Source organism: Zootoca vivipara, chromosome 12, assembly GCF_963506605.1.
Source record: "Zootoca vivipara chromosome 12, rZooViv1.1, whole genome shotgun sequence".
NCBI lineage: Eukaryota > Metazoa > Chordata > Lepidosauria > Squamata > Lacertidae > Zootoca > Zootoca vivipara.
This window is the reverse complement of record NC_083287.1, coordinates 45,699,015-45,724,411: the sequence shown is the minus strand read 5'-3', so window position 1 is coordinate 45,724,411 and position 25,397 is coordinate 45,699,015. Positions and strand designations below refer to the sequence as shown.

The following is a 25,397-nucleotide window of genomic DNA, read 5'->3' as shown; positions in this document are numbered from 1 at the left end:
CCAGGGCCGCAAACAACAAAACCCACAAAACAGTTCACCACATTTCTTCGCAGCCCTATTCCAGTTGGACTATGAGGAAAGCTTGGCATCAGCTTCGTTCATTTTGGGCCTCCTCTTGAAAAAACGTGTCCATGGAGAATTCACTGGCTTTCCATCAGAAAGAGCTGCAGTTTCTTATAAACGGGACTGCCATTTTCCTTTGAAGTGGACCTTTTATCTGTTGAAATAATCCAGCCATTTTAATTTCTCCATATAGTCAGCCATTTTGTTTCCCCCCCCCCAAGCCTGAGAAAACTCCTTTTGTGTAGTGAGCACCATAACATTCCCAGTGGACTTTATGAAAATGATTGAAATTTGAAACTTGCTAAGGGCTTAGTTGCCCTTAAGGAGTTGTGGAATGTTTGTCCTTGGAAGAAAGAATTTGTCTTTAACAGCTATGGTTGTTTTGCTGTTCTAATGAGCATGCAATGCAAACAAAAAAACCAAAAAGAAACCCATGGTTATATTCAGAGGCTTGTACTGTGCGTAGCCTAAGAAAGATTGCAGCTGGCTGAAGACATTAGATAAACCCATAGCGAAAGTTACTTTTCACGAGAAGAAATGTTGTGTTTGCAAATGCTAAATAATTGAATTGTTTGAATTCCATGATATTACAGACATAGGAGCTTGAAAGAAGAGTTGTGTCCTACAATTTGCTTTGCCCGTGAGCGGTTCCTTTTGGTATGTCAGAATTTGCAGCATGGACGCCTTCCAACGTTTATGAGAATTACTTTAGCAACGTAAATTTTGATGAGACCGGGGACTCTTATTTTGAATTCTGTATGAGAGGCATGTATTTCTGGTGAAGAGATGACCCATATTAAAATCCAAAGGTGGACTCTTGAATAGGTTGAAGGTTAAATGCTTCCCTCCCCAATACCATGTATTGAGAACAATGACTGCCCTTTGCAACTCAACATAGTTGTAGCAAGTTTATCTGTATCGAAAGTTACCCCAGCATGGGACGTGAACAGAATACCTACCTTTTAATTACTACTGTTTGGGACAACGATGATGCTTGAAACATGGCTCTGTAGTAGACTATAAATAGCCTTTGGTCACAGACTTCTTCTGCTTCAGCTGACACAGAGAACGTGTGTTTCCTCCTGAAAGCAGCACCAATCCTCACTCTGTAGTTTGCACTGAGATTTTACTGCTCATTCTCCCAGGTGATGGGTGCCAGGTAGTGTTTTCTGCTGCTATTCTCAATTTCGATTCAGATATACCTCGGTCTCAATGCCTGGTAGTGGACAAATGTTCTTCTTCTTTTTAAGTCCTGTGTGAGTGCCTGGAGGCGGTTGGAGGATGGATGGCAGCTAACAGATTGAGATTGAATCCTGACAAGACAGAAGTACTGTTTGTGGGGGACAGGAGGTGGGCAGGTGTGGAGGCGGGTGTGGGGGACTCCCTGTCTGAATGGGATAAATGTGCCCCTGAGGGACCAGGTGTGCAGCCTGGGAATCATTTTGGACTCACAGCTGTCCATGGAGGCGCAGGTCAATTCTGTGTCCAGGGCAGCTGTCTGCTGCCAGCTCCATCTGGTATGCAGGCTGAGACCCTACCTGCCCGCGGACTGTCTCACCAGAGTGGTGCATGCCCTGGTTATCTCTCGCTTGGACTACTGCAATGTGCTCTATGTGGGGCTACCTTTGAAGGTGACCCGGAAACTACAACTAGCCCAGAATGCGGCAGCTAGACTGGTGACTGGGAGCAGCCGCCGAGACCACATAACACTGGTCTTGAAAGACCTACATTGGCTCCCAGTACGTTTCCGAGCACAATTCAAAGTGTTGGTGCTGACCTTTAAAGCCCTAAATGGCCTCAGTCCAGTACGGTATACCTGAAGGAGCGTCTCCACCCCCATTGTTCTGCCCAGACACTGAGGTCCAGCGCCAAGGGCCTCACTGCGAAAAGCAAAGCTATAGGGAACCAGGCAGAGGGCCTTCTCGGTAGTGGCACCCACCCTGTGGAACATCCTCCCATCAGAGGTCAGAGAGATAAACAACTACCTGACATTTAGAAAATACCTAAAGGCAGCCCTGTTTAGGGAAGTTTTTAATCTGTGATATTTGATGTATTTTAATGTTTGTTGGAAGCCGCCCAGAGTGGCGGGGGAGGCCCAGCCAGATGGGCGGGTTATAAATAATAAATTATTATTATGTATTAAAATAAATGAACTGATATCTTCAAGGGAGAAATTAATTGTCTTTTGGGATGAGGATACCTGTCAGCCACGCAGTATTTCATGTTGGTCAGGAAAAGTACAGAACACAAAGAAAACGTGTGTCACCTCCCTCCCCCCCCCCCGCCATTCCTCTGGCCTTCAAATGTGTACAGGCTGTGAGACCAAGAGATAGCAAAGCGCAACTATTTCTGCATCTGACTCCCAAAATTTAAACCAACTTCTCTTTGAAAGACGTAACAACAGACTTTTTGACGGAGGGGGTTGAGAAAGATCAAAAGGATGTGCCATGTTTTGTATTTCTTGTTGGAGTGCAAACAAAACATTAGAACGTGTTTGAGCAGCTGTGCTTTGTTTTGGGGAAAGTGAAAGGATTGTCTCGACCTTCCTGTATTAAGAAAATTGATAAGATTCGTTGAAGAAAACTGCTTTAGCGAACAACTCAAGAAAGAATTGGCTTTGACACTGCCATGTTTTTTTAAAAAAATAAAATAAAGAAAATGTCTTGTTAACTGCCACATGTTTACTGTGGCCATAATCTTGAATTATTAAGGTTAATTTAGTTGCATATTTATGCACAGATTAAGTTCCTCATCAAGTGAGGTGAATAGTGCGTGCTTTAAGACATAAAGTGTACACCACTGTGGTTTTCTGTCTTATTTCCTTTTCTGCAGCAATAAACCACAAACCAGTTTTAAAATTCCCTTGAGTTTAAAAGGTTGGTTTTGCAGAGGGAGCTGAAGAGAAAATAAAGATATGGGTATGCACAGGGATCTGGCATGTGCACACTCACATATTTTTGACTTTTGGAAAAAAATTGTTGGGGCTTCCCCCCCCCCCAAACGCAGAGGTCCTCTTGCAGAGCGTTTCCATTCGAGCACTATAAATCTTATCAAATGTCACAAGTGTCAGGGCAAAGAAATTTTTATTTATTACTGCATCTATACCAGACCTTTCCTCCAAGTGCTTCAAAGTGGCTTAAATAGTTACCTCCTCCTCATTTTTATCTTCATAGCAACCCTGTGAGGGAGGTTTCAATCAAGAGGCTGTGAGTGGCCCAGGGTCACCCAATGGACTTCATGGCTGAGTGGAGATTTGAATACCGGTCTCCCAGGCCTCATAGCTCTGCACTCTATAACTGCTAAACCACACTGTTAAAAGACCTGACAACAAGTAAATCAATATGAAGGAGCCTGCTGCTGAGCTGGAAAAAGTCTTCCTGGAAAAGATGATATTCTGCCCGCCTAAGGATTTCTTATACTCGCCAAACCAGTTCTTGTTTGATTTCACTTGGGGTTTATCCTGCCACTCATCACTCGAGGCTTTTCCCTGGCTCGTCTCCCTGAATGCTAGCCTTTTAAGCTTGTGTAACCTGTGGGTAATTAGCTGGAGGGAGGAGGTTAACTGGCAGGTCTATTCCAGGCCTATTCAGGACCTGTTCCGGTTAGAATCAACAGCAAAGCCAGAGCTAAGATGCAACAGTGTGTAGTTAAATCTTTTACACAACAAGTTGTTTTGGTTTTCTCAACACTGCACAACTCAGTTTTCATTGTAGGCCTCCTGCTCTCAGTTCAACCCATCAGGCTGTGGAGAGCCTATGTTGAGGGGGGGGATTGCACCTACAAAGATTCATCTTTAAGACTAATGACCACCAGTGATTGTTGAACTAGAACTGCCTTCATCACAAGCAGGGCCGGTGCTAGGGTTTTTTGCGCCCTAGGCGAGATCACCTGCCCCCCCAATTAATTAAAATAAATAAATAAAAATTAAAAATTAAATAGAAAAATAGAAAAAATAAAGTAGAAAAATAAAATAAAAAACAGCTGAGGTGTTCCGAGGTGGCCCTAGGCTCGCGCTCCCCGCGTGCCTCCGGAGCTTCACGCGGGGAGCGCGAGCCTCGGACCCCTCCACTGCGCCTGTCAGTTGTTGTTGAGCGGCTTCAGGCTGCTCTCCGGAGGCACGTGTGCGCGCCTCAGGATAGTGGCCTGAAGCTGCTCAACAGTGACAGGCGCGGAGGAGGCAGGCAGCCCCAGGCAGCACCGGGGGGGGGGGGCGGCAGTGGGTGGTGGGCAGGCTGGCCAGCGTCCTAGGCAGCTGCGTAGTTCACCTAAATGGATGCGCCGGCCCTGATCACAAGCCAGCACAGCCAGTGATCAGGAATGATGGGAGTTGTAGTTCAAAACATCTCTAGAGCACCACATTGGCTACCCCAACATACAGCATCATAGACAGCTCACATTTTATCAGTAGCTGAGGCATGGGACATTTCCCCCATTGATTACATTTTTTTCCTGTTTATTTTGCCTTGGAGCCATCCCAAGGTCTTTGACAGATGTGGTATAAAATACTAAAAAAAAAACGAAAAAAAATCAGTCAGAATATTAATTGCACAGTTCCTTAAAGCTGCTGTGGTCACTAATAAATATTACAACAGGCACGTTTTGAAACTGGATCATAATTTGCACAACTTAGACACAGTGCAGCAGTTGTGTAAATTATGCTGTAAACCATAAACCAGTTAGGCTGCATTAGTAAGATGGTAGTGAGGTGATGAGTCCTGTTGTTTTGTTCTCGTTGGTTTCACTTTTGCTCCAGATTAAGTTGAGAATTTACTTATCTTCCTAATTCATCTACTCAGGCTATGGGATGATTATGCAGTTCAGGAAAATCCTTCACTCACTTTTCCACCGAGACACATCTTAAAAGTGATATGATTGGATGTGGTACCCATAGATCATAATTAATTGTGATTTATATTAGGCAGTATATGCTGCCCTATAACCAAGTTCTCAGAGTGGCTTACCTCTTTAAAATATTTCTAGTTACAGGTAGGTAGCCATGTTGGTCTGAGTCGAAGCAAAATAGAAAAATTCCCAAGTGTGCATGCACAAATAAAAACTTAGTTGGTCTTTAAGGTGCTACTGAAGGAATTTTTCTCTTTAAAATATATTTGTTTTCTTAAAGATTTCTTGGTTTACAAAAGTATGTGCAAGTATGTGTCTCTTTTTTCAAGTTACAATATAACGAAAGGGTGACTTAAAATAGAGTATGGAAGTTGTTTAACTGATAGGCCTTCCGTGTCGTTGCTTACCATATTTTTCAGAGTATAAGGCTATATTTTCCCCCTATTTTTTCAAGTTTAAAATTGGGGGTCGTCTTATACACGGATAGTGCGTATGGGGGATTTCTTTATTTAGAGTCCCCAAAAATAGGGGTGGTGTTATACACTGAAAAATATGGTATATATAATCTCGTGTCTTCCCTCAACCAGCCATCTCCTGCGTGTTTCTCTGCTTACCATCAGTAAGGCCTGTCAGACTGCCCCCTTCTCCTCCATAGTCTCTGTATTGCCTGGGTAGAACTCAGCAGGAAGGAGAATGGGGATTAAACTAGAATTAATTGGCCAGTCATTGCCACTGGTTCCCCCTCCTGTTTGCCTCTCTTCCTTTTGCTCTGCCATTTCCCAGCATCACATGCCGAGGAAATGTGGTAGGGCAACTGAGGAGAATGATTATGCTAACAGTGACCGTATGCATGTCAGTAAGATACTAGATGCTGTGGAATATTGCTATTCCAAACTTAAGTATTAAGTCATAAGGTGACCACCAAGTCCCTGGGTCCATAACCCCAAAGGACACAACAAGGAATGAGAGGTGCTCTCTAGCTTGGACCTGTGCAGATCTTGTGTGCTGCAAAAGCCATATGCAGATATTGGAATAAATATAGACTGTGAACAGTGCTCCTATTGTAGAGTAGAATTCTTATTTTATTCTAAATATACCTCTTGTTTTGCTGTAAGCAGTCTAATTCTAGTATTACACCAGAGGGCTTCATTTTTAGGGCACTCATTGGTGTCTAGAATAAACTGCATATATGTTAATAACCTGCCATTTATCAACAGTTTCTTACTCTGAAAGTGGCACCGTTAAACAAAGTTATGTAGTGATCGAAATGCAGCATTAATCTTTTTAAAAGGGGGGATTCTAGCCTGTAACGGCACTGTGGGCGATTTGTGGCTTATCTGTACCTTTTGCCTGCTGCTTCTGGAAATTTTTTGTAAACAATGCCAGCTGCTTGTTATGTTCTTGTTTATGGTTAGATGGATGGGCAAATCGCAGCATGGGGCTTGGGGGTGGATGAAGAGGGTTTTTTGGTTTTTTTTTAAAGTCTAATTGAAAACGATTGGGCTCTAAGCATTTTGCACACTTTTAAAAAAATAGATGATGCTTTAAATGCTAAGCTCTGCATTTAAAGCAGGAATTCCATTGCCACTGACTTTATTATTCCCAATAATTTATATGCTCATATTAATGGGCAGGAGAGACTTTACAGTAAAATCTTCCCAGAAGTTTTATAGTTTGCATTAGGGTTGAGGGAAAAAAAGTTTCTCCTGCACTGCCAACTCCTTAGATTGCTTGTGGAGCCTCTCCTCAGAATTTCAAACAGACAATCCTACTCCTATTGGAGAGAATGTCCAAACTGAGTTGGAGGGTAGGGAACAGGTTATCCTGAGGAGTTGGAGACATTTGTTGTCTGGGGTCTGATTTCCGCCTAGGAAATGTTGCTAAGACCAAGATGTTGTGTGTTATGGTGAACATCACGTGGGTTTACTGTAAAATAGGCACAGACAGCTTTGGTCCCCTTAGATTCTGCCAGCAGCACATTCTCCTCTCTAGGGATGCCATCCTCTCCTTAATATTAGTAAGAGGCCATATTGTGCTTACAGGGAACATGTAGAACATGTTTTCTTAGAGTGGAAAAGTGTGATGGACTTTAGGAAATCCTGATACCTGTGACCTCTGGTATTATTAACTTTCTATATTTTAAGAGTTAATTCAAAATATTTCTTGTTTGTTTCATTACTTCAGTCTTGAAATTCTTGTATTGAGGGGAACTGATCGGTTAGACCAGTGGTTCCCAACAGGTGGTCCGGGGACCCCCAGGGGTCCGCGAGCTATGCCAGAGGGGTCCGCAAGATGCTATTAGAATAAAAAATATATTAAATATATTTCGTATGATAACAGATTTTTTGTTTTGGCCGCTTCCTGCATGAGCAGGGTCTAGCGCAAAACTAGAATTCGATAGAGGCAGTAGTTCTGCTGTATGCCGTTAGGTGGCGCTTTACAAACACTACTGTTTTGCAAAGAGGCAGTGCGCGCATTATACTAACGCTCACCTCCCCAAGATGCTTTGCGCGCGTCGGCTTCATTTGTGCGCTACTGCGCAGGTACCCTGTCTTCTCCATTCCCCTCCCTCCTCCCTGGTGTGCGCTGCCTCTTTGCAAAACAGTAGTGTTTGTAAACAAAGCGTTGTTTTTCGTGGAAGCTACAGTTCGTGTAGTTAAAAATGGACCGTTGGTTAAAAAGTGGTTCATCTCATTAAGAACTGAAAATTAAAACTAACTGTATACTGATGGAGTACTCTGTTGTAACTGTAAAAAACGTATAAATATAAAATATAAAAAGACTCTTAATTTGGCTCTCACTTTTTAATTTTAGGATTAGGAATTAATGGGGGTCCTTGTCACAATAGCGGCTCGATGAGGGGTCCTCGAGAAAATTTTGTTGGGAACCCCTGGGTTAGACAAAATAAAAGAGTATTTATTTGAGTGGTATGTGACAGCCCACAGGCTGAACCCAGCACATAAAGCAATTATATCTGACCGTCCGGCGCCTCGCCAATTTAAACAAGGTTTTCCCCACAGTTTCCTTTTTGGTGAAATGAAAAGTGATTTCAATTATTATTTAAATATTATTATTAATATTTATTAAGTTTGTATACCACCCTTCATCTGTAGATCTCTGGGAGGTTCACGGCATTAAAAATACAAGATAAGAACACAAAATACATTTTAAAAAAAAGAATAAACCAAACCAGTAGCCCCTCTTCCCCCATCCTCTCCCACAAACACATTTAAAAGGATATAAGGATGTATTGTGCTGTAAGGAATGTAAATATCTACCCTTTAATGTTATCTTTCTTGGATTTTGCAACATGCAAAAATTATTTGTATATAATGCAGAAATCCTGTGGCCCTTACAGATGTTGTGGGACTCCTACTATCAGTCTAGTCAGCATGGCCAATGATGTGGGATGATGGGAGTTGTAGTCCAGCAACATCTTAAGGTCCAGAGGCTCCTCATCCTTGGTGTAATGGCTGCCCCTCCCCCCAAGTTTGCGACGCTCAAAACGGAGCCTTTACAACACGAAACCAAGCCCTTTAGTGTCATTGGCCCAGTTCTGTGGAATGATCTTTCAACAGAGATCCTATATTAAGCTTTAAAAGTTTGCTGAAAATTTTTCTTTGCCTCCAGACTTCTGCAGGCAATTAAGAAAAACAAAGCTGTAATAGTTAGCTGGTGGTCTGTTTTAAAATTGTGTGTGTGTGTGTGTCCCCCCCCCCTTTGAGTGTATATAATTTGTTACTTTTAATGAAATTGTGGTGTGCAAGTATTTTTGTAAATAAAGTGCCTGACCTCTGCTACATGGCAGAAACTTTATTATGGAGCCAGACTATTTCTGAGGACAGGAGAGTTAGTTTGTGCAGCAAAAAACCATATCCTGGGCACAATCACTGGAGAATAAAGTTGCCCCTGACTGTACAGAACTTGGCTCTATCCGTATAACAAGAGTTTGAAACCACACATATAGAGCTTGTATTGATAGAGCTTATGAAACAATAGCCTCCGAATCAGCTGGTTGTAGTAATTTCCCTCATAATCTTATTTGTGGCAGGTGCAATATAATCACCATGTAATCTATTTTGTAATTCATTATTGTTATTTTTCCACTGCAGTTGAACAAGTAAAGGGGTCATGGCACGCTTAACGAAAAGGCGTCAGGCAGATACAAAAGCTATCCAGCATCTTTGGGCGGCTATAGAAATCATCCGAAACCAGAAGCAAATTGCTAACATTGACCGTATTACGAAGTAAGTGTCATTTAAATACTACTAATAAAAATAAAAATGGTATGACCCAATGAGAAGGTGTCAGCACAGAAACATTTTTGTTATATATATGTGTGTATATATATGTATAAAAAATTCATATATATATGAATCTGTCTACTCTTGGACTCTATATTTCAAGTCATGGAAACGGTTGTGTTGAATTGAAATTGACCTGTGGTCTGTCTTGTTCAGTCTCCTGCTGTTAATAGTATCTGACATATGATAGGAAGATGGAAAAAGTTGTTCTCAGGAGGAAAATAATATCCCCACTACAAAGATTGCGTATTAATGGTGGTATTCAATCCTAGTTATGCTTGCAATAGACCCAACAAACTTAATGCGCATGACTAACCTAGGTCCACTAACCTGGAAGGACAGTTCCTGAATTGAGGCTCCAATACTTTGGCCACCTCGTGAGAAGAGAAGACTCCCTGGAAAAGACCCTGATGTTGGGAAAGATGGAGGGCACAAGGAGAAGGGGACGACAGAGGATGAGATGGTTGGACAGTGTTCTCGAAGCTACGAACATGAATTTGACCAAGCTGTGGGAGGCAGTGGAAGACAGGAGTGCCTGGTGTGCTCTGGTCCATCGGGTCACAAAGAGTTGGACACGACTAAACAACAACAACAACCTAGGTCCATTAGCTTCAATGGGTCTACTCTGACTAAGTTGACTACAACCCTAATATAGTAAAAGGTTTTCAATCTTTTAAACAAAAACAAATAACTCTTCCTGTTTATTAACTGCATGTGAAGACTAGCTGTGAGAAAAAATTACTTGCAACTTTTATGTCCTTACAGAACTCTCACCACAACCAACTCTTCTCACTACTACAGTCATTGGCTGCATTCAAACTATAATGCCGAATCTCTAGAAAGGACCATAGCTTTGCATGCAACAGGTCCAGGTTCAATCCTTGGCATCTTCAGTTACAACGAGGAAGCAGTAAAAAGGAAAATGCCCTCTGTGCCCCAACCAGAGTAGACAATAATGGGATAGCTGGAAAAAATATTTTGACTTTCACTTGTTCCATAGTTCATGCAGCCTGTACTCCACTATGTGTTCTGTTCCTATTTTGTGGCAAACCACAGTTTGTCTTTTTACCCAAATTGGATCCAGGGCAGATCACGAGTCATCATTTGATTGAATTTAGTGATCTTGGTTCATGGGCAAACTTTGGCTTGTACAAACCATAGTTTCCTGGGTTCAGGTGAAACAGCAAACCAGTTTGCTGAAAACAACAAAGGGAAGCTTCCAATCTCCACTAGTGCCTGCTCATTCTTGCAGCAGCAAACCAGTGAGTGAGTTGGCATCTGTCTGTCTCTAGAGACAATGGCGGGCGCCTCCAGGGGTGAAGCCAAACTCCAGGAGTGAGGCCAAGCTGATGTGGTCCAAAGGAAAGAATAGCAATACTTTTGGCACCAGCTTGGCTGTAGGAGCTGCCAGAAGGAGGCGTGCAAGGCTAAGGAGTAAACCATACGCAACAGCAGACCATGTTTGAATAGAATCATTGTTTCATGCAGTGTGGGTGTGTCCTACTGATACCTGCATGTCTGCTTGCAGGCACAGTGGGGGTACCACATATCATGCACCATGAATGGCTACTAAAGCCAGCAGTTACATACAAGCACTTCCCGCTTTTAGATGCCACCTCTGTTAATGTCTCACAGTGTGATGATGTCGCGTCATTTTGTTGTGGCCTCTAGATAAGAAACTTCTGGCTGCTGGTTGTCAAATGCAGGATGGGACGGCTCCCTGGTGAGCAAAAACCTTATTCCATTTTCAAATGGGTTTACAGCAACCTTTGGGGCATTGCTTGTTGATTAAGACTGACTTAGCGCAAAGGATCACCTTGTTCATATTCTTGTACGTTAAATAGTTTGTCCTGCTTTTCTGTTTAGGTTAAGAGAAGTCTAAAAATCCTAGATAGGGTGTTTTCCTCACAGCTAACTACACCAGCAGACATTTGAAGTAATAATCTACAACCATCTCATTTTCGTAACATGGACACTTCATTTCTTAAATTCAGCTTATTTCCTGCTCCTCCTCCCTAAGGAGACCAGGGCAGCAAACATACAAGCAATAAAACAATTAAAATATCTAAAAATGGAATTCCCAAAGGATAGTACAAAGAACGTTACTGGTACATGGTTGCTGTACGGCAGTGAAGCAGATGCAATGATTGGCGGCTGTCATGTTGGTCTCAGGCTTGAGAAGGCTGCTTAGCTGCACCAGGGACAAGAGGTTTGGCTCTCAAGGGTATCTCTATCTTCTCTCCATGAGCATCTTGTCCTCTTGCTGTTCCAATCCCCCCCCTCCTCAAATAACCTTATTTGCAGCATGACTCCCATACCACTCAAGAGCCTCTACAAGCTCCCTCAAATCTGAGAAGCATGCAGACTTTCAACACAGAGCCCACCTTGTTCCTGCACAGCAGGAGCTGGTAGTTTCTGCAGAGAACAGCAAACATATTACGTAATCTGTCCGAGGGTAGCAAAATCTACCCTACTACTCATTTGACCAGCTAATGAAGCGGAAGACAGAGCAGTACGTACTGATGGTATAGGAACTGAGTATTACTGTGCTGGTTATTTGAATTGGCCGTGTTCTTAATAACTGTGAATTGTTCTGTTCTGAATAACGTGAATGTTATGGCATGTCAGGGATGTGATGATACTATTATTCTTAATGGATTTATATCGGGGGGGGGGGGGGTTGAACCACTGAGTGCAGTAATCACAGAAAAGGTGTATAAACCTCATGCCTTATCGGTTTGCAGCACAATCGTAACCAGAAGTAAGTCCCACTGAATTCAGTTTGGGGACTTACTCCCAGGTAATTTCAGTTAGGATTTCTGGAGAGTTATAAAGTGAGCATCGCTATTGGGTACATCACACATTTTTTTAAAAAATTAAAAAATGCCCAGCTTAATTTATTTAAAAAATGAATTTTACCAGCTGCTAGATTACAGACTGCACTATACACCTGGTTCTTTCTGTTTGCTGTCTGGGCTTTTCCTTTGGAGTGCCTTGCGGAGGGACATTTTTGTAGGAATGCTGATTCAGCAAGTCTGAATCATAAGTAGGCCAAACAGATAGGCCGAGGGAAGCAATGTAATGAGATGGGAACAAAATAACAATTTGTGAGAGATCTCACAAAATGTGAAAGCACCATTTAAGAAAGGCCGTTTGAAAGTTTCCTCAAGTTTTACAGGGATGGAGCAGGGAGATGGTTTAGTGAATGATGCTATTGCATTCCTTGAATTTCTAACCAGTACTTTAATTTTGCATATTGCATAATAAGCGCAGAAAATGCAACAGCAGGCTAGTTTGGGGCTGATTTACTGATATCTGTAAATGCCCTTGTTTACAGGGTATGTCTTGTTCGACTTCAGAAACCTTTTTTAAAAAAAACTGTCTTTCATTTTCTAATGTGGTTGACCTTGATGAAAATCCAAATCCCTCCAGCATACTTCATGTCATAACAGATTAATACTAACATAAACAAAAAATAATAAGCCATTACCATCATTAAGGAAAGACTACACTTGAATTTATCATTACCCATGCATTCAGGTTTAGATAAGCTACATTGTTTTTAAAAAATGTTGTTGTTTTTTGCTGAAATGCAACAATTTGGTGTCTGCTTTTCACTTTTTAAGATAGTTTTTATTGTAAGGCTTTATGTTTTATTGCTGTAAGCCACTTTGATACAATTTTATAACATAGTGGTATATAAATATTTTGATAAATAATACATAAACGTGGTAGATTTTCTCATAAAATCTATTTCCCCTTTTCATATTGGCTGGCATCTTAGTTTTGTCTACGTTGTTGTTGTTGTTGTTGTTTAGCCGTGTCCGACTCTTCATGACCCCATGGACCAGAGCACGCCAGGCACTCCTGTCTTCCACTGCCTCCCGCAGTTTGGTCAAACTCATGTTCGTAGCTTCAAGAACACTGTCCAACCATCTCGTCCTCTGTCGTCCCCTTCTCCTTGTGCCCTCAATCTTTCCCAACATTGGGGTCTTTTCCAGGGAGTCTTCTCTTCTCAAGAGGTGGCCAAAGTATTGGAGCCTCAGCTTCAGGATCTGTCCTTCCAGTGAGCACTCAGGGCTGATTTCCTTCAGAATGGATAGGTTTGATCTTCTTGCAGTCCATGGGACTCTCAAGAGTCTCCTCCAGCACATAGAGTCTATGTAGAAGGAAATCAGCCCTGAATCCTCTAAATGATGGTTGCGTTCCATCCAGCTACCAGAGGGAAAGAGGGTGGGATAATGGGCTGTATCCAATTAACGTGTTCCATCAGCTCAAGGATTTATCCTTGCACGTGGAAAATTTCCACCCTGCATGCCCCTACTCTGATCTAAGGTTCCCCAACTCTCCAAATAAGATTTGGGGAGGGTCAGGGGAAGAAGATGGGGATTCTCTTGCACAAGCTTAAATCTTTGCATTGGCAGGGCACATTAGTTGGATATGTCTCAATATATTTGCTGTCTTGTTTCAGTGCTGGATAGATTTCATTAGCCTTGAAACCTGCATGTCTCATCTGGGGCCGGGGCGGTGGTTGCACTGTAAAACTGGTTGGTGGATTGTGCTCTTTTGTCGTCTTGGCTTACATATTCCCAAATGTGGTGTTCTTAAAAGTTCCAGTGAAAGTTCCTGCATTTGTTGTTTGAACGGGACTTCTGAGTTCACGAGATTTGATCCTAAGTACTGGTGGATCTAAAACAGACAAACAAAAACAGTAACTAATTGAGAGAAAAGCAGGAACTAATTGAGACAACACATTGTTTTGGTAGGCAGGAAAGGAGAGCTGAATTCATGGGAAGCTTATCTATAATAAGAGTGGCTGCAATCAGATGTCAAACTAAAGTTTAGCTTGATGAGAATAATCCTCAGGAAGGCTCAGGTTCCCACAATCTCCCGTTCATCCAGTCTAACCGTGAAAAGGAGATTGAAACTTTCACTTCCGGTCTCTGATAAATTATATGTTTATGATATGTAGACCAAGTGAACTCAGCTTTGAAGAAGGCATTAATTATAGTTAGCACACTGCCTGAACCCTAAACTATGGTTCATGTTGACTAAGGTTTGTTTAAACAAGCCAGCTTCATAATTCATTATTTGAAGTTTGCTAGTTTCAAATAAACCATGGTTAACCTTCATCACAGCTTTTCAGTTTGGACAACATGCCAAGCTATGGCTAATCTAACCTGGAATCAAAAGCTGTCAAACACTTCTTCACAGGTTTGTGCAAGAGGAGAAGGTAAGCGTGCATCCTCAAGGTTCATTGTGAGTTGCTGTTGTCATGCAAATTGTGCCTTGGTGTGATACCTGAACCAGTCCAGTGTTAAAACTCTTTTGGTTTTGTACCATTGACTCAAGGTGTGTCTCAGGGGTATGAAATTGTTACTCCAAGAGACCTGAGTAGTTGCCCAATAATGGGCAGCCGACTGTATGCCATATGTATTGACCATTCATCTCCATGACAAATAAAACCCAGCGTGTGAGCTGGCAGAGTAAAAAAATGCGTGTTTTTTCCCCTTGAGGATGATAGCAGGAATAAATTAGCAGTTACGATGTTAAGGGAAGCCCCTTGTTGAAATCATCTTTAAAGCGATCAAAAGCCCTTTCATTTACAGAGGCAAAAATAAGATGCTGTCTTTTCTTCTGGCGTTTTTAAAAACAAACCCCTATTCATACTGCTCAATCCTTCACCATTAAGGTGAGCTGCATGAAATTGATATTCTTGTGGCTTGTTGCTTTTGGCACAGGAAACACTGGCTTTCTGTTCTTGTAACACTGTTTTTTTATTGTAAATTAAAATGTGCACCTATTTTGTCTGTACATGTATAGTTTGTTCTCATTTTGCACGGCTGCCATAACTATCATCCCCAAACATTTAATTTTGTAGTAATCTCACTAAAGCTTCTCCAGCTTCCATGGAACAGCTGCTTGGGGAATTACAGTCTATAGGCCCAGTTTACAAGCTACTTCGTCCAAGGATCGTCTCACCTTTGCTACTGCTGCAGGGTTTACTTTCACGTAATTCAGTAAGCAAAGGATGGGGTCCAAAGGTGTTGGAGAACTCCATCTGCTACTTGCTTTACTGTAGTCCAGAATTCTTTTGCACTTTGTTACATTTCCACCATGAGTAAATAATTTTTTGTTCTTTCATGCATTTAGATTGGTTCGTCCATATAAAATTGTGTTGCTAGGATGCTATATTTCAAAATACTGAAATTGAGGTTTTTTGCTTTGCCGTTTTAATTGACGCTTTTAAGTGTAGTATGTTATGTTGTTTATTTATGTATCATTTGTTGTATTTTTATTTTTATTTATTGTGTGTGTGTGTGTGTGTGTATATGCTATTATTTTGTTTTAAGTTACATTGTAACTTATCTTGGAGATATATATATATATATACCAGTATATTATGAGGAGTGGAATATAAATACTTTAAATCAATTAGGCAGTCAATAAACTTTCAATCCAGCAGGCCAAAAGCCTGCAAGAACAGAAGCATTTTGTGTAAACGACAGAAATTCTAGGTGCTACAACTGTTCCATGTGCCTGGTCCCCATTTCTGTAGTGTGGCAAAATAAGAGAAATGAAGGATCTGTAAGAAGCAGCTGCTCCAAATAATGGGAAATATGGGCAGAAGGGGAGGTCAGTGGCACAACTGCTTTTGTGGCTTGTGCAGGTGGGGTATTCAGTCTAACCGCCTGAGCTGTAAGTTATTGGCATGTTTGAGTGTGAATGTACAGTGAATTTAATTGCTGGAACAAGTCAGCCTTATCTGCATTAAAATCATTACTTGTGACAGAACTGACCAGATAATGAGCATTATATGAGGTTGCATGTTGCCTGAGGTATTTAAAGTGCGAACAAACAGGATCACCTCTTAGGTCTGTCAACAGCTTCTGCTGAAATGTCAGGTAGATTTCAATGTAATTCCATCTGCTGTGCATCTCTCTATCCAGGGCCTTGCATTTTTAAGTAAATCAGCTATTTTTAAGGATTCCGTGCAGTGGCGTTGGCTCTCGTGCCACGTGAAACCATGGTTAATTTTTAACGATCGTTTCACTTGAATGAACAGAACGCTAGGGCACACTTTTCAAAACTACCCTTGCCTGCAGTGAACGGCGAGCCTAGACTTGCTGTATTGCCCAAACCAGAGCTCTTGGGATGTTTCTCTCTTAACATTGTGTGGTAGACAAGTTTGTTCTTGGCTTACCACTCATGGTTTGCTCATAGGAAACAAGCAAACCACAAGGGTGGCTCAGACAACACAATAGGAGGAGCGAAGCATGGACTTTTGATCAGGGCGCACCAACCCGCTGCTCATTTGCATTAACCATAATTAAACGTTAACTGTGGTTTAACGTGGCACGGGAACTGTGTGATTGTAGCCCAGCTGATTTTAGGCATGTGTACTGTTTTAACTATACGATAGTGACTGGACTGGGATGGTCCCTTGTGTTTTTTAAGTGTAAGAGGAAACCAGATGAATTACAGTTGGACATTTTTCTTTTGGCTGAAATAGAATTCAAGCTTCTAACGCTAGAGAAGTCTTTGTTTGTACAAGTGTGAAAGCTTGCCTTTTATATTTAGTATCGTTGTTGTAGTTTTTACAATATGTAATTGAATATTGCTTGTAAAAACCACCTTGGTAGGATTCACATCCTGAAAGGTGAGCTGTATAAAAAATTGCAGCAAATAAATAAAAATTTCCACCCATGCAAACAAAATGGTAGCAAAAAAATATAATATTATAATAAACTAGTGGATTCAGATGTCAGCTCCCATCGTGTCTGTATTGATGCCCTTGGATAGCAAGTCACTAAAGCCCATAGCTGCCAAGTACCCAGTTTTCCCTGGGAAACCCCCGTTTTTACTTTTCCCGGTGGTCCCCCGTATCACTTCGTCTCCCGTTTTTCTCCGTTATTTTCTCCTGCCGGTGGCCATTTTTTTCCCTTTCTGATTTGCCCTTCTATGGGCACAAAAAATGGCCACCGCTGGCTCCAAAAGTCGCATCTACACATGCCCGGAAGTGCATAGACGCGACTTCTGGTGTCGACGCCGGCCATTTTTGGTGCCCATAGATGGGCAGAGCAACACCGGAAGTTCCTGACATGCGTAGAAGCGACTTTCGAAGCCGGCGGCGGCCATTTTTGGTGCCCATAGAAGGGCAAAACGACACCGGAAGTTACGTCGACGCAACTTCCGGTGTCACACGGCTGCCGGTCCCGGATTCTGCAGTCCGGGACTTGGAAGGTAAGCTAAAGCCTCTTAGAGATATTAATGAGGTGAGGAGGCCTTGTACATTCAGTGAAAGTACCTCCACTCTGTGTGTAGTATGTTGCTTATCTGCAAAGTTCCTATTGCATCACCAAGTGTGTGATTCAATTTGCAGGCAGTGAGAGCGAGATCTTGCTGCCGCAATGATGCCTTCTGTCCTGCATGAGTTCACTGAAAGTGCAGAGCCACCCCCCCCCCGCTCCCGCCCCATGTTCGAAAGGATTTCAGCTTCGCTTCCTCTTTTTGTGTAATGGGAATGAAAGTGACACCACAAGAGGATTGTGGTGAGGTTCAGCGAGATGAGACTATTTTGGGGGGTGCCAGAGACGTACATCTCGATTGTTTTATTCCTTTTGTATCCTGCTGTATAAAAATACAATCAATAAGTAATATAGCCATATGCATAATGAAATTTAAATGGTAAAAACAATAGCTGGCCCCTTCAGCATTCATATTTATACAGATCTTCTTGGCAGGCTGGCATTACTCATAATTCAAATGAGTTTGCATTTTTAAGAGTTTTGAAACTTGAGGGGGTTTCTTCCCCCCCCCCCCATATTGGTAAGAAACTGAGTGGGTTAGGCATTCTTTAAACCAAAAGGAATAGGTGGAGTTGCTTGTTTATATTGTAGCTTTTAGGGTGAATCTGTTCTCTTGCGCAGGATTCCTGCTGCACAACCTTGTAGTGATCTAAATGGGTTTTGTATTCTCTGTTTGTAGATGAGTAAATCCCGAGAAGCCTGAGCTATAAATACCAGTCTACTGAGCTGTGACCTACGTTTCTTCCCCTCTCCCTCTCCCTCTCCCCCTCCCTCCCTCCCTCCCTCCCTTCTTTGCCCTGTGGGCAGGCAGCCTCATCTGGCCAGATCAGGAATCTAACAAGCAGATTATCAGGAAGAACCTCTTTATTTCAGCAGACAGGTCTTTATTTTAGCTAGTGGAGATTAGCATTAACTTCCCCTGCCTGAGAAGTTGCAGTGCAGACAGCTTGTTTCAGCCTCCTGGCTGCTTAAAGGGTGGTTCGGTGTCTTAGGGGAATTAACTTTGTCTCTCTGCCATGTACTTACCCATCTGCAAACATATTTGCTTTCCTCCTCCCGCCTGACTGGAAAACAGCCTAAGGAGTGTAAAATGCTTCCCAATCTGTTGACCAGAGGCTGAACGCAAATAAGTTGCCTAAACTCCCTTCCTCCAAGGTAAGGATAATCAGATCTTTCAAGAGAACAGCTCCGAGGGGTTGCTTTATCTCTGCCTGCCGTGCAAGGTGGATCCCTGTGCCCCATTAGCGGGAGTTTTCTCCTTGCTTTACTTTGATAATATCCAGGACTGTCACTCTAGCATCTTTAAGATTTCTGCTTCCCCTCTTCCATGGCCTCTTTGCAATCACTCAATGAGAGAGGCAGAAGAGGAGTGCAACTAAAAAATGGCGGACATGCAGAAAGTTCTAGAACTTCGGCATAAGCTGACAGCCTTCTGGCTCCTTTCCATTGGCTGACAGGTCTCTGTTGCTTAAGGCCAGGGGTTGGAGCCAGCACCATTTTACTTGGTTCTTATCTGAGTACCAGGAGAGCAATGGGATGTTTTCTCATGCTAAATTACACCACCAATTCAGAGTCTCCTGAAAGGTTACTTTCCTTTTTTAAAAACAAAACTACTGGTGTTTTACACTGTTTTCTTCAGTAGCACTTGCCTGCCATTTTACTTTATTCTGTCTGTATACTTTTGGAATTATTATTTCTTCTTCTGCACTGATGTTTCTCTGGTGGGAAATAAAACATCTGTAAGGTGTGTGGTTTTTTAAACCAAAATAAAAAATTGCATTGCTATCTACACTAAATTAGTGCTTTTATACCTGCTTTGTTGGCTATACATACCCATGACAATACATGCACTAAAATTCTAAGACTTGGAATCATGGATTTCCAAATTCAATTCCTCTCCATTTCAGCTTTCCATTGCTTCCTCCCTGGTAAACTCAAGCCCAGTAGGTTTTGTTTTGGTACTTCCATTGTTATATTGTCGGCCATTCAGAAAAGTCCTTTTATTCTTAATGCTGCAGGACAACCTAATTCTCTTGAAGCTTTTGTAAAGAAAGTAGCTTCCCAGACTTGGGTCTCCAGCTGTTTTTGGACTACAGTTCTCGTAATCCCTGACCACTGGTCCTGCTAAGTAGGGATGATGAGAACCTGTTACATCTGGTGTGTGTGTGTGTGTGTGTGTGTGTGTGTGTGTGTGTGTGTAATTTACCATGTGAAAGCATGGGATATCCACATGTGCACTTGTGTGGAAAGAGGGAGATAGCCCTTTAAAAAGAAGAAGAAGAAGAAGCAGGTTCTCTCATTTAGTATTTTCTTGCCATTCAGTTAAAATAAGATATTACTGATTTCATTTCTACATGCAATCAAATTGTCCAAGACTCTTCTTCTTTGGTGATCATGCATAGCCAAGTAAAATTGTCTTCCATGAATATGGAATATGTAAGTGACTGTGGAGGACAATTCTGGATCCACACATCCTTCCACAGTGGGGACATAGGTTTCTGGGCAGTAGTTGATCACGGTGAGGATTTGCCAAATGTGCCTTCCTCTTAGCTCATTTCTCCCCTTTGTCCGGAGTTTGTGCTTCTTCAAAGTCCAAGATGCCTTTGGTAGAGGCTGTTCCCCAGTTGGAGTGCTCGTGGGACAGTAAATAGATTTGCCTTGAGAGCGTCTTTAAACCGCTTTTGTTGTCCGCTGACATTTCACTTTCCATTCTTACATTGAGAATAGAGTACCGTATTTTCCGGCGTATAAGACGACCCCCAACTTTTCCAGTTAAAATATAGAGTTTGGGATATACTCGCCGTATAAGAAATACTACCCGGCGTATAAGACGACCCCTGACTTTTGAGAAGACTTTCCTGGGTTAAAAAGTAGTCTTATACGCAGGAAGACGATATGCTTTGGAAGATGATAATCAGGCATCCTTACAAGACTAGAGTAAGAAGAGGCTGCAATGAGGAATTAGCAAATCAGAGTAAACAACAGGATTCCTCACCCCAGTCCTCTGAATTTAGAGGAATGTAAAGGGGGCAGCTCTCCAATTGTCTTAAACTGCATAGCCACTGTGCATATGTTCCCTTGACAATAATACTAGCCTCAGATATTTTTTCTTTTCTGCCAGTTGCCATGATACATTTACCATGTGTTACCAGGGATTTAGCAATTTGATTCTGCTTTGATGCTGCTTTTCCATTCATGCTCCCAAATTGCTGGCCAGCCCCTGATGAGCTGAAGGTTTCCTTTGCATTCTCCCAATAGTCATCCCCCCTAAAAGGGTTAGGCAGCTTTCCGTCAGCGTCAGCGCTGTTGTGCATTGGCTTGAATGAAAGTTGTTCTGCTAATCGACATCACTGGCAGGTTTTTTTGTTTGTGGATCTTCAATCTCAAATGGAATGCTGGGTGGGTATAGGAGGTGTAAGCTCATTATTGCCTTCTCTTAGCCCTGGTGGGTAATGGCCAGTTGAAAAGGAAGACTTCTGCCCTTGATGTGACAGTTCTTTCCTTCCCCTAAAAGCAAGACCAAGCTCTCTTGCAGGAAGAGATCCTACCACGCCAGGAGCTGTAGGCTGTTTCCAGCAACGATAGTTACTTCTGATGGAAGCTTAAATGTTTTTAAGTTAATTGCAATAGCGTTTTCTAAATCAGGAGTCCTAAAAATTCTGGACTTCCTCGGTATGTATGCTAACAGCGTACGCAGAGTATGAAAGTGTTAACAAATGCAGAAATAATGGGTGGGGAAAAACTAAAAACGTGTTTCAGGATGTTTGAGTAGACACCTCCGTATCAGAAAGTAGATGCAACCATTAAGTAAGATGCTTTTTTAAGAACTTGTTTTCTGCTCTCTTTGCAGGTATATGTCTCGGGTTCATGGTATGCACCCCAAAGAGACCACACGCCAGCTTAGTTTAGCAGTGAAGGACGGCCTAGTTGTTGAGACCTTGACAGTGGGATGTAAGGGATCTAAAGCTGGTATTGAGCAAGAAGGATACTGGCTGCCTGGAGATGAGATTGTGAGTATATTTCCCACAAGGCTTTACGTTGCATTTCCCGGTACGTTGACTTGCACAGTCTCGCTATTTGCAGTGTGTCCTTGCAGCTTGTGCACGGGGCCTCAGGACAGCTTGCTTTTTTTACTCACTGGATAGAAAGTTATTACCCTTCCACAGTCTCACGTAGCTATAAGAGTTTTGGTTTCCAGCAAAGAATGTTTTAGAACAGGGGTTTCCAAACTGTGGCCCATGTGCTGCCAGTGGTCCACAGGCTTCATCAAAGTGCTGTGTGAGAATTTGTGATTGAAGATGGCACATTCGTTAAAAATTCCTGCTGGTTTCTCATTGTATTTTTATGGCTTCGTTTATTTATTATGTTGTCTTGTAATTTGAATTCCACGGAGCTCAAATTGTAATACAAAAGTATACAATGAGCAAACAATAAAAAAAAACCTTACAATTGTTACAACAGGCAAAAAAAAATCTTTAAGTGGTCTGGGAAGACAGATCATTGGCATTTTTCAAGTGGACCATGGGGGGAAAAGTTTGGGAACCACTGTTTTAGGACCAAACTAATTATTTCCCAGATGAGAGCCTCATAGGTGAATGAAAGAAGTTTTTTTATTATTATTTTTACAAAAAACAATATACAGTCGTACCTTGGAAGTCAAACAGAATCCGTTCTGGAAGTCCGTTCGACTTCCAAAAGGTTCGGAAACCAAGACGTGGCTTCCGATTGGCTGCAGGAAGCTCCTGCAACCAATCGGAAGCTGCATCGGACGTTCGGGTTCCAAAGAACGTTCGCAAACCGGAACACTCACTTCTGGGTTTGCAGCGTTCAGGAGCCAAAGTGTTCGAGTCACAAGGTGTTCGACTTCCGAGGTACGACTAATGGGTTTTAGCCAATGCTAGTCCTACTCAGAGTAGACTCATTGAAATAAGTGAAACTAAGTCATGCCCGTTAACTTCAGTGGGTCTACCCTGAGTGGGACTAGCACTGGATACAAAGCAGTGTGTATAGATAATGTACATACATACATACATACATACATACATACATACATACATACGGGGAGACTGCTATTCTGCTCAAGTTCTGCTTTTGGGCTCCCCATAGGCATCTGGTTGGCCACACTGAAAACAGGATAGTAGACTAGGTGAACCATTGGCCTGATCCAGCAGGTTCATCTTATGTTACTATTTTTTAGCCATTAGATTAATTTTAAAGAATGGAAGTAGGCCAGGATCGAAACACCTTCTTTAGTCTGAAAATTCTAACCTTAATTCCCGCCCCCCTCAACAACATACCATGTCACAAGCTCCTTTTGAATACGCTCTCCCCAGTTTCAAAGGAGGGGAGCTGCTCTTTTAGGAAACCTAAGCCCAGAGCACACAGAACTTGTCATGTAGGTTCAACGGATCCAGGCCATAGGGTATAAGTCTTAAAATATGACACAAAAGCGGGGAGGTGGAGAATTCCGCCAGTATGTCTAGGGATAGATGTTTGCTGCTTTAATTGCCCTGTTCTGGTAGGTTATATTTGAAGCACCTAATACTGGTTGCTGTTGGCATGGGTATGACCAAGAATGGCTGTTCTTATGTTCTTTTTGCAGAAGGGTCCTGGATGAATGCCGTCAGAGGAGCTACCATGCAAGAGTTTAGGAGGCTCACTGGGTATAGGGGTAGGATGGGGTGGCCAGTTTTTGTCCTTTAAAGTCCTGAGGATTAGGAGAGCCCAGGACCTCTGGTTGGGTGAGTGGCATCAAAACCCTTTAGATGCCCCCAGGTTGGCTTATGAATCACCACAGAAACCAACCCCAAGCTCCTTCCCTATCAGATTTGGGTCATAAAAGTTGGGTGCTTTTATCTGTGGTGTATTGATGAGTTGTTACATTCAATGAAAAATTAGGTGAAAAATGATTACAAATCACTTGGAAAAATGCAACAGCATAGCCTGACCCAATCAGAACTTTCTAAAATATATGCTTATTTAAAACTTAATTTACATTTACTTGTACAGTATCAGCCAGTATACCAGGACCCTGGGAAAAGATTGGCTGTTTCATCAACAAGATAATGTTGCTGTGTTAAAGGTGGCCCATTTGAAAAGTTAATTCCAAATGGCAAATTTTTAGGTAAATTATGGACTCAGAAATAAGGTTACAATGCTGAATGAAGGCATTTACAAACCAGTTCCTTGAAGAATAGTAGAAGGCCGGTAACCTCATGTGACAAGGATAATCGCTTAATAATAATAATACGACCCAATGCATGTTTACTTGGGAATAAGTTCCATTGTTTTCAGTGGGGCTCACTCCCAGGAATGTATGTATATTATTGCAGCCTACATTTAAAATGTTATGGAATTATATCCATACCAGAGTAGCAGAAACCCTGCCTTAGAAAACAAAAACAGATTCGGAAGAGCTAATTTAGCCAACCTTGCCCCAACATGGTGATCTCCAGAGATTGGTGGACTACAGCTCCCATCATCCTTGACCATTGGCCATGCTGGCTCTGGCTGATGGGAGGTGGAGTCCATAACAGCTGGAGGGCACCAGGTTGGGGAACACTGATCTAGATAAAAGAGAACAGGTGTAGACAGCAGTTCAAAATGGTTGTATATATTTACAAGTACCTTTTGTCCCTTCGTTCCATTTTTGCTTGGAGAATTTCTGCTGGTCCCTGTTTCAGCTGTTAATTTTTTAAAGTTAGAAACCTTAATATTCTTGAGACATTTTACATGGCCTAAGACATAATACCATGTCAACTTTGTGGTGCTGGACTCAAGTGTTCAGTTTGTTTAGTAATGCCTATGAGGTTTGTGTCAGACATGATGTATATAGGGTTGTGTGCACTTTGCACTAAAGGAAAAACAAAATCCTTCCTCCCCTGCCAAAGTAATTCATACAGAAGTGGCAATATATAAATAAAGCAAATTCCGCCATCTTTCCCCAGTCTGCATAATTAATTTGCTGCATTTACTCAAGCAAAGGCCCATTAGCTTTATATGGCGCTGAAACACTAGGTAAAGGTAAAGGGACCCCTGACCATTAAGTCCAGTCGCGGACGACTCTGGGGTTGCGTGCTCATCTCGCTCTATAGGTTGAGGGAACCAGTGTTTGTCCGCACACAGCTTCCGGGTCATGTGGCCAGCATGACTAAGCCACTTCTGGCGAACCAGAGCAGCGCACGGAAACGCCGTTTACCTTCCCGCCGGAATGGTACCTATTTATCTACTTGCACTTTGACGTGCTTTCGAACTGTTAGGTTGGCAGGAACTGGGACCAAACAACGGGAGCTCACTCAGTTGCAGGGATTTGAACCGCCGACCTTCCGATCGGCAAGCCCTAGGCTCAGTGGTTTAACCCACAGCGCCACTTGCATCTGCCCCATCACAATTTAAACTTCTGTTGAGCCCTCCTCTGACTTTAGCATGCATTGCCCATATTCCTAGCCAGAAGGTGGTAGAGAAAGTGAACGGAGATTTTCAAAATGCTGGAATGTACACCCAAGTATCATTTTCTGTGGATTTTCTGTGCTCGCATGGAATTGCAGAATATGTACAGTCTTGTATGCTTCTATTAAAAATGGGGTGTGTATGTGTGTCCTGAGAAGGTGTGAGATTCTTTCTCTTCCCATGTACATATGGACCACATTTAAAAGGATTACGCCCACTATAGCTTCCACACTAATACTATTCTTGCACCACACTGCTATAGTGAAGATTAATTTAATTAAATCAATTTGGAATGCTGAGATGCAAGGTGTTGTATAAATGCAAACTTTGCATATCTTCTGTAATTAATGAAGGTGGTTTTTTTTGCTTCAGTTTGTTTAATAAACACCCTGACTGACATTCATTTAGAAACTTTAACACTCCCCCCTTT

At 42.2% G+C, this 25,397-nt stretch overlaps 1 protein-coding gene across 11 annotated transcripts in view; it reads left to right on the top strand.

Moving 5' to 3' along the window:
* The window catches only part of ZMYND11 (zinc finger MYND-type containing 11), a 97,876-nt gene that overhangs the window by 39,240 nt on the left and 33,239 nt on the right, over positions 1 to 25,397 (top strand). For all 11 annotated transcript variants that reach the window (XM_060280902.1, XM_060280906.1, XM_035130319.2 and 8 more), the window contains 2 exons: positions 9,018 to 9,152; positions 21,369 to 21,528. In XM_060280902.1, the coding sequence (XP_060136885.1) occupies positions 9,037 to 9,152; positions 21,369 to 21,528 (276 nt within the window). In that variant the 5' untranslated portion in view covers positions 9,018 to 9,036. The remainder of the gene's footprint in view (positions 1 to 9,017; positions 9,153 to 21,368; positions 21,529 to 25,397) is intronic.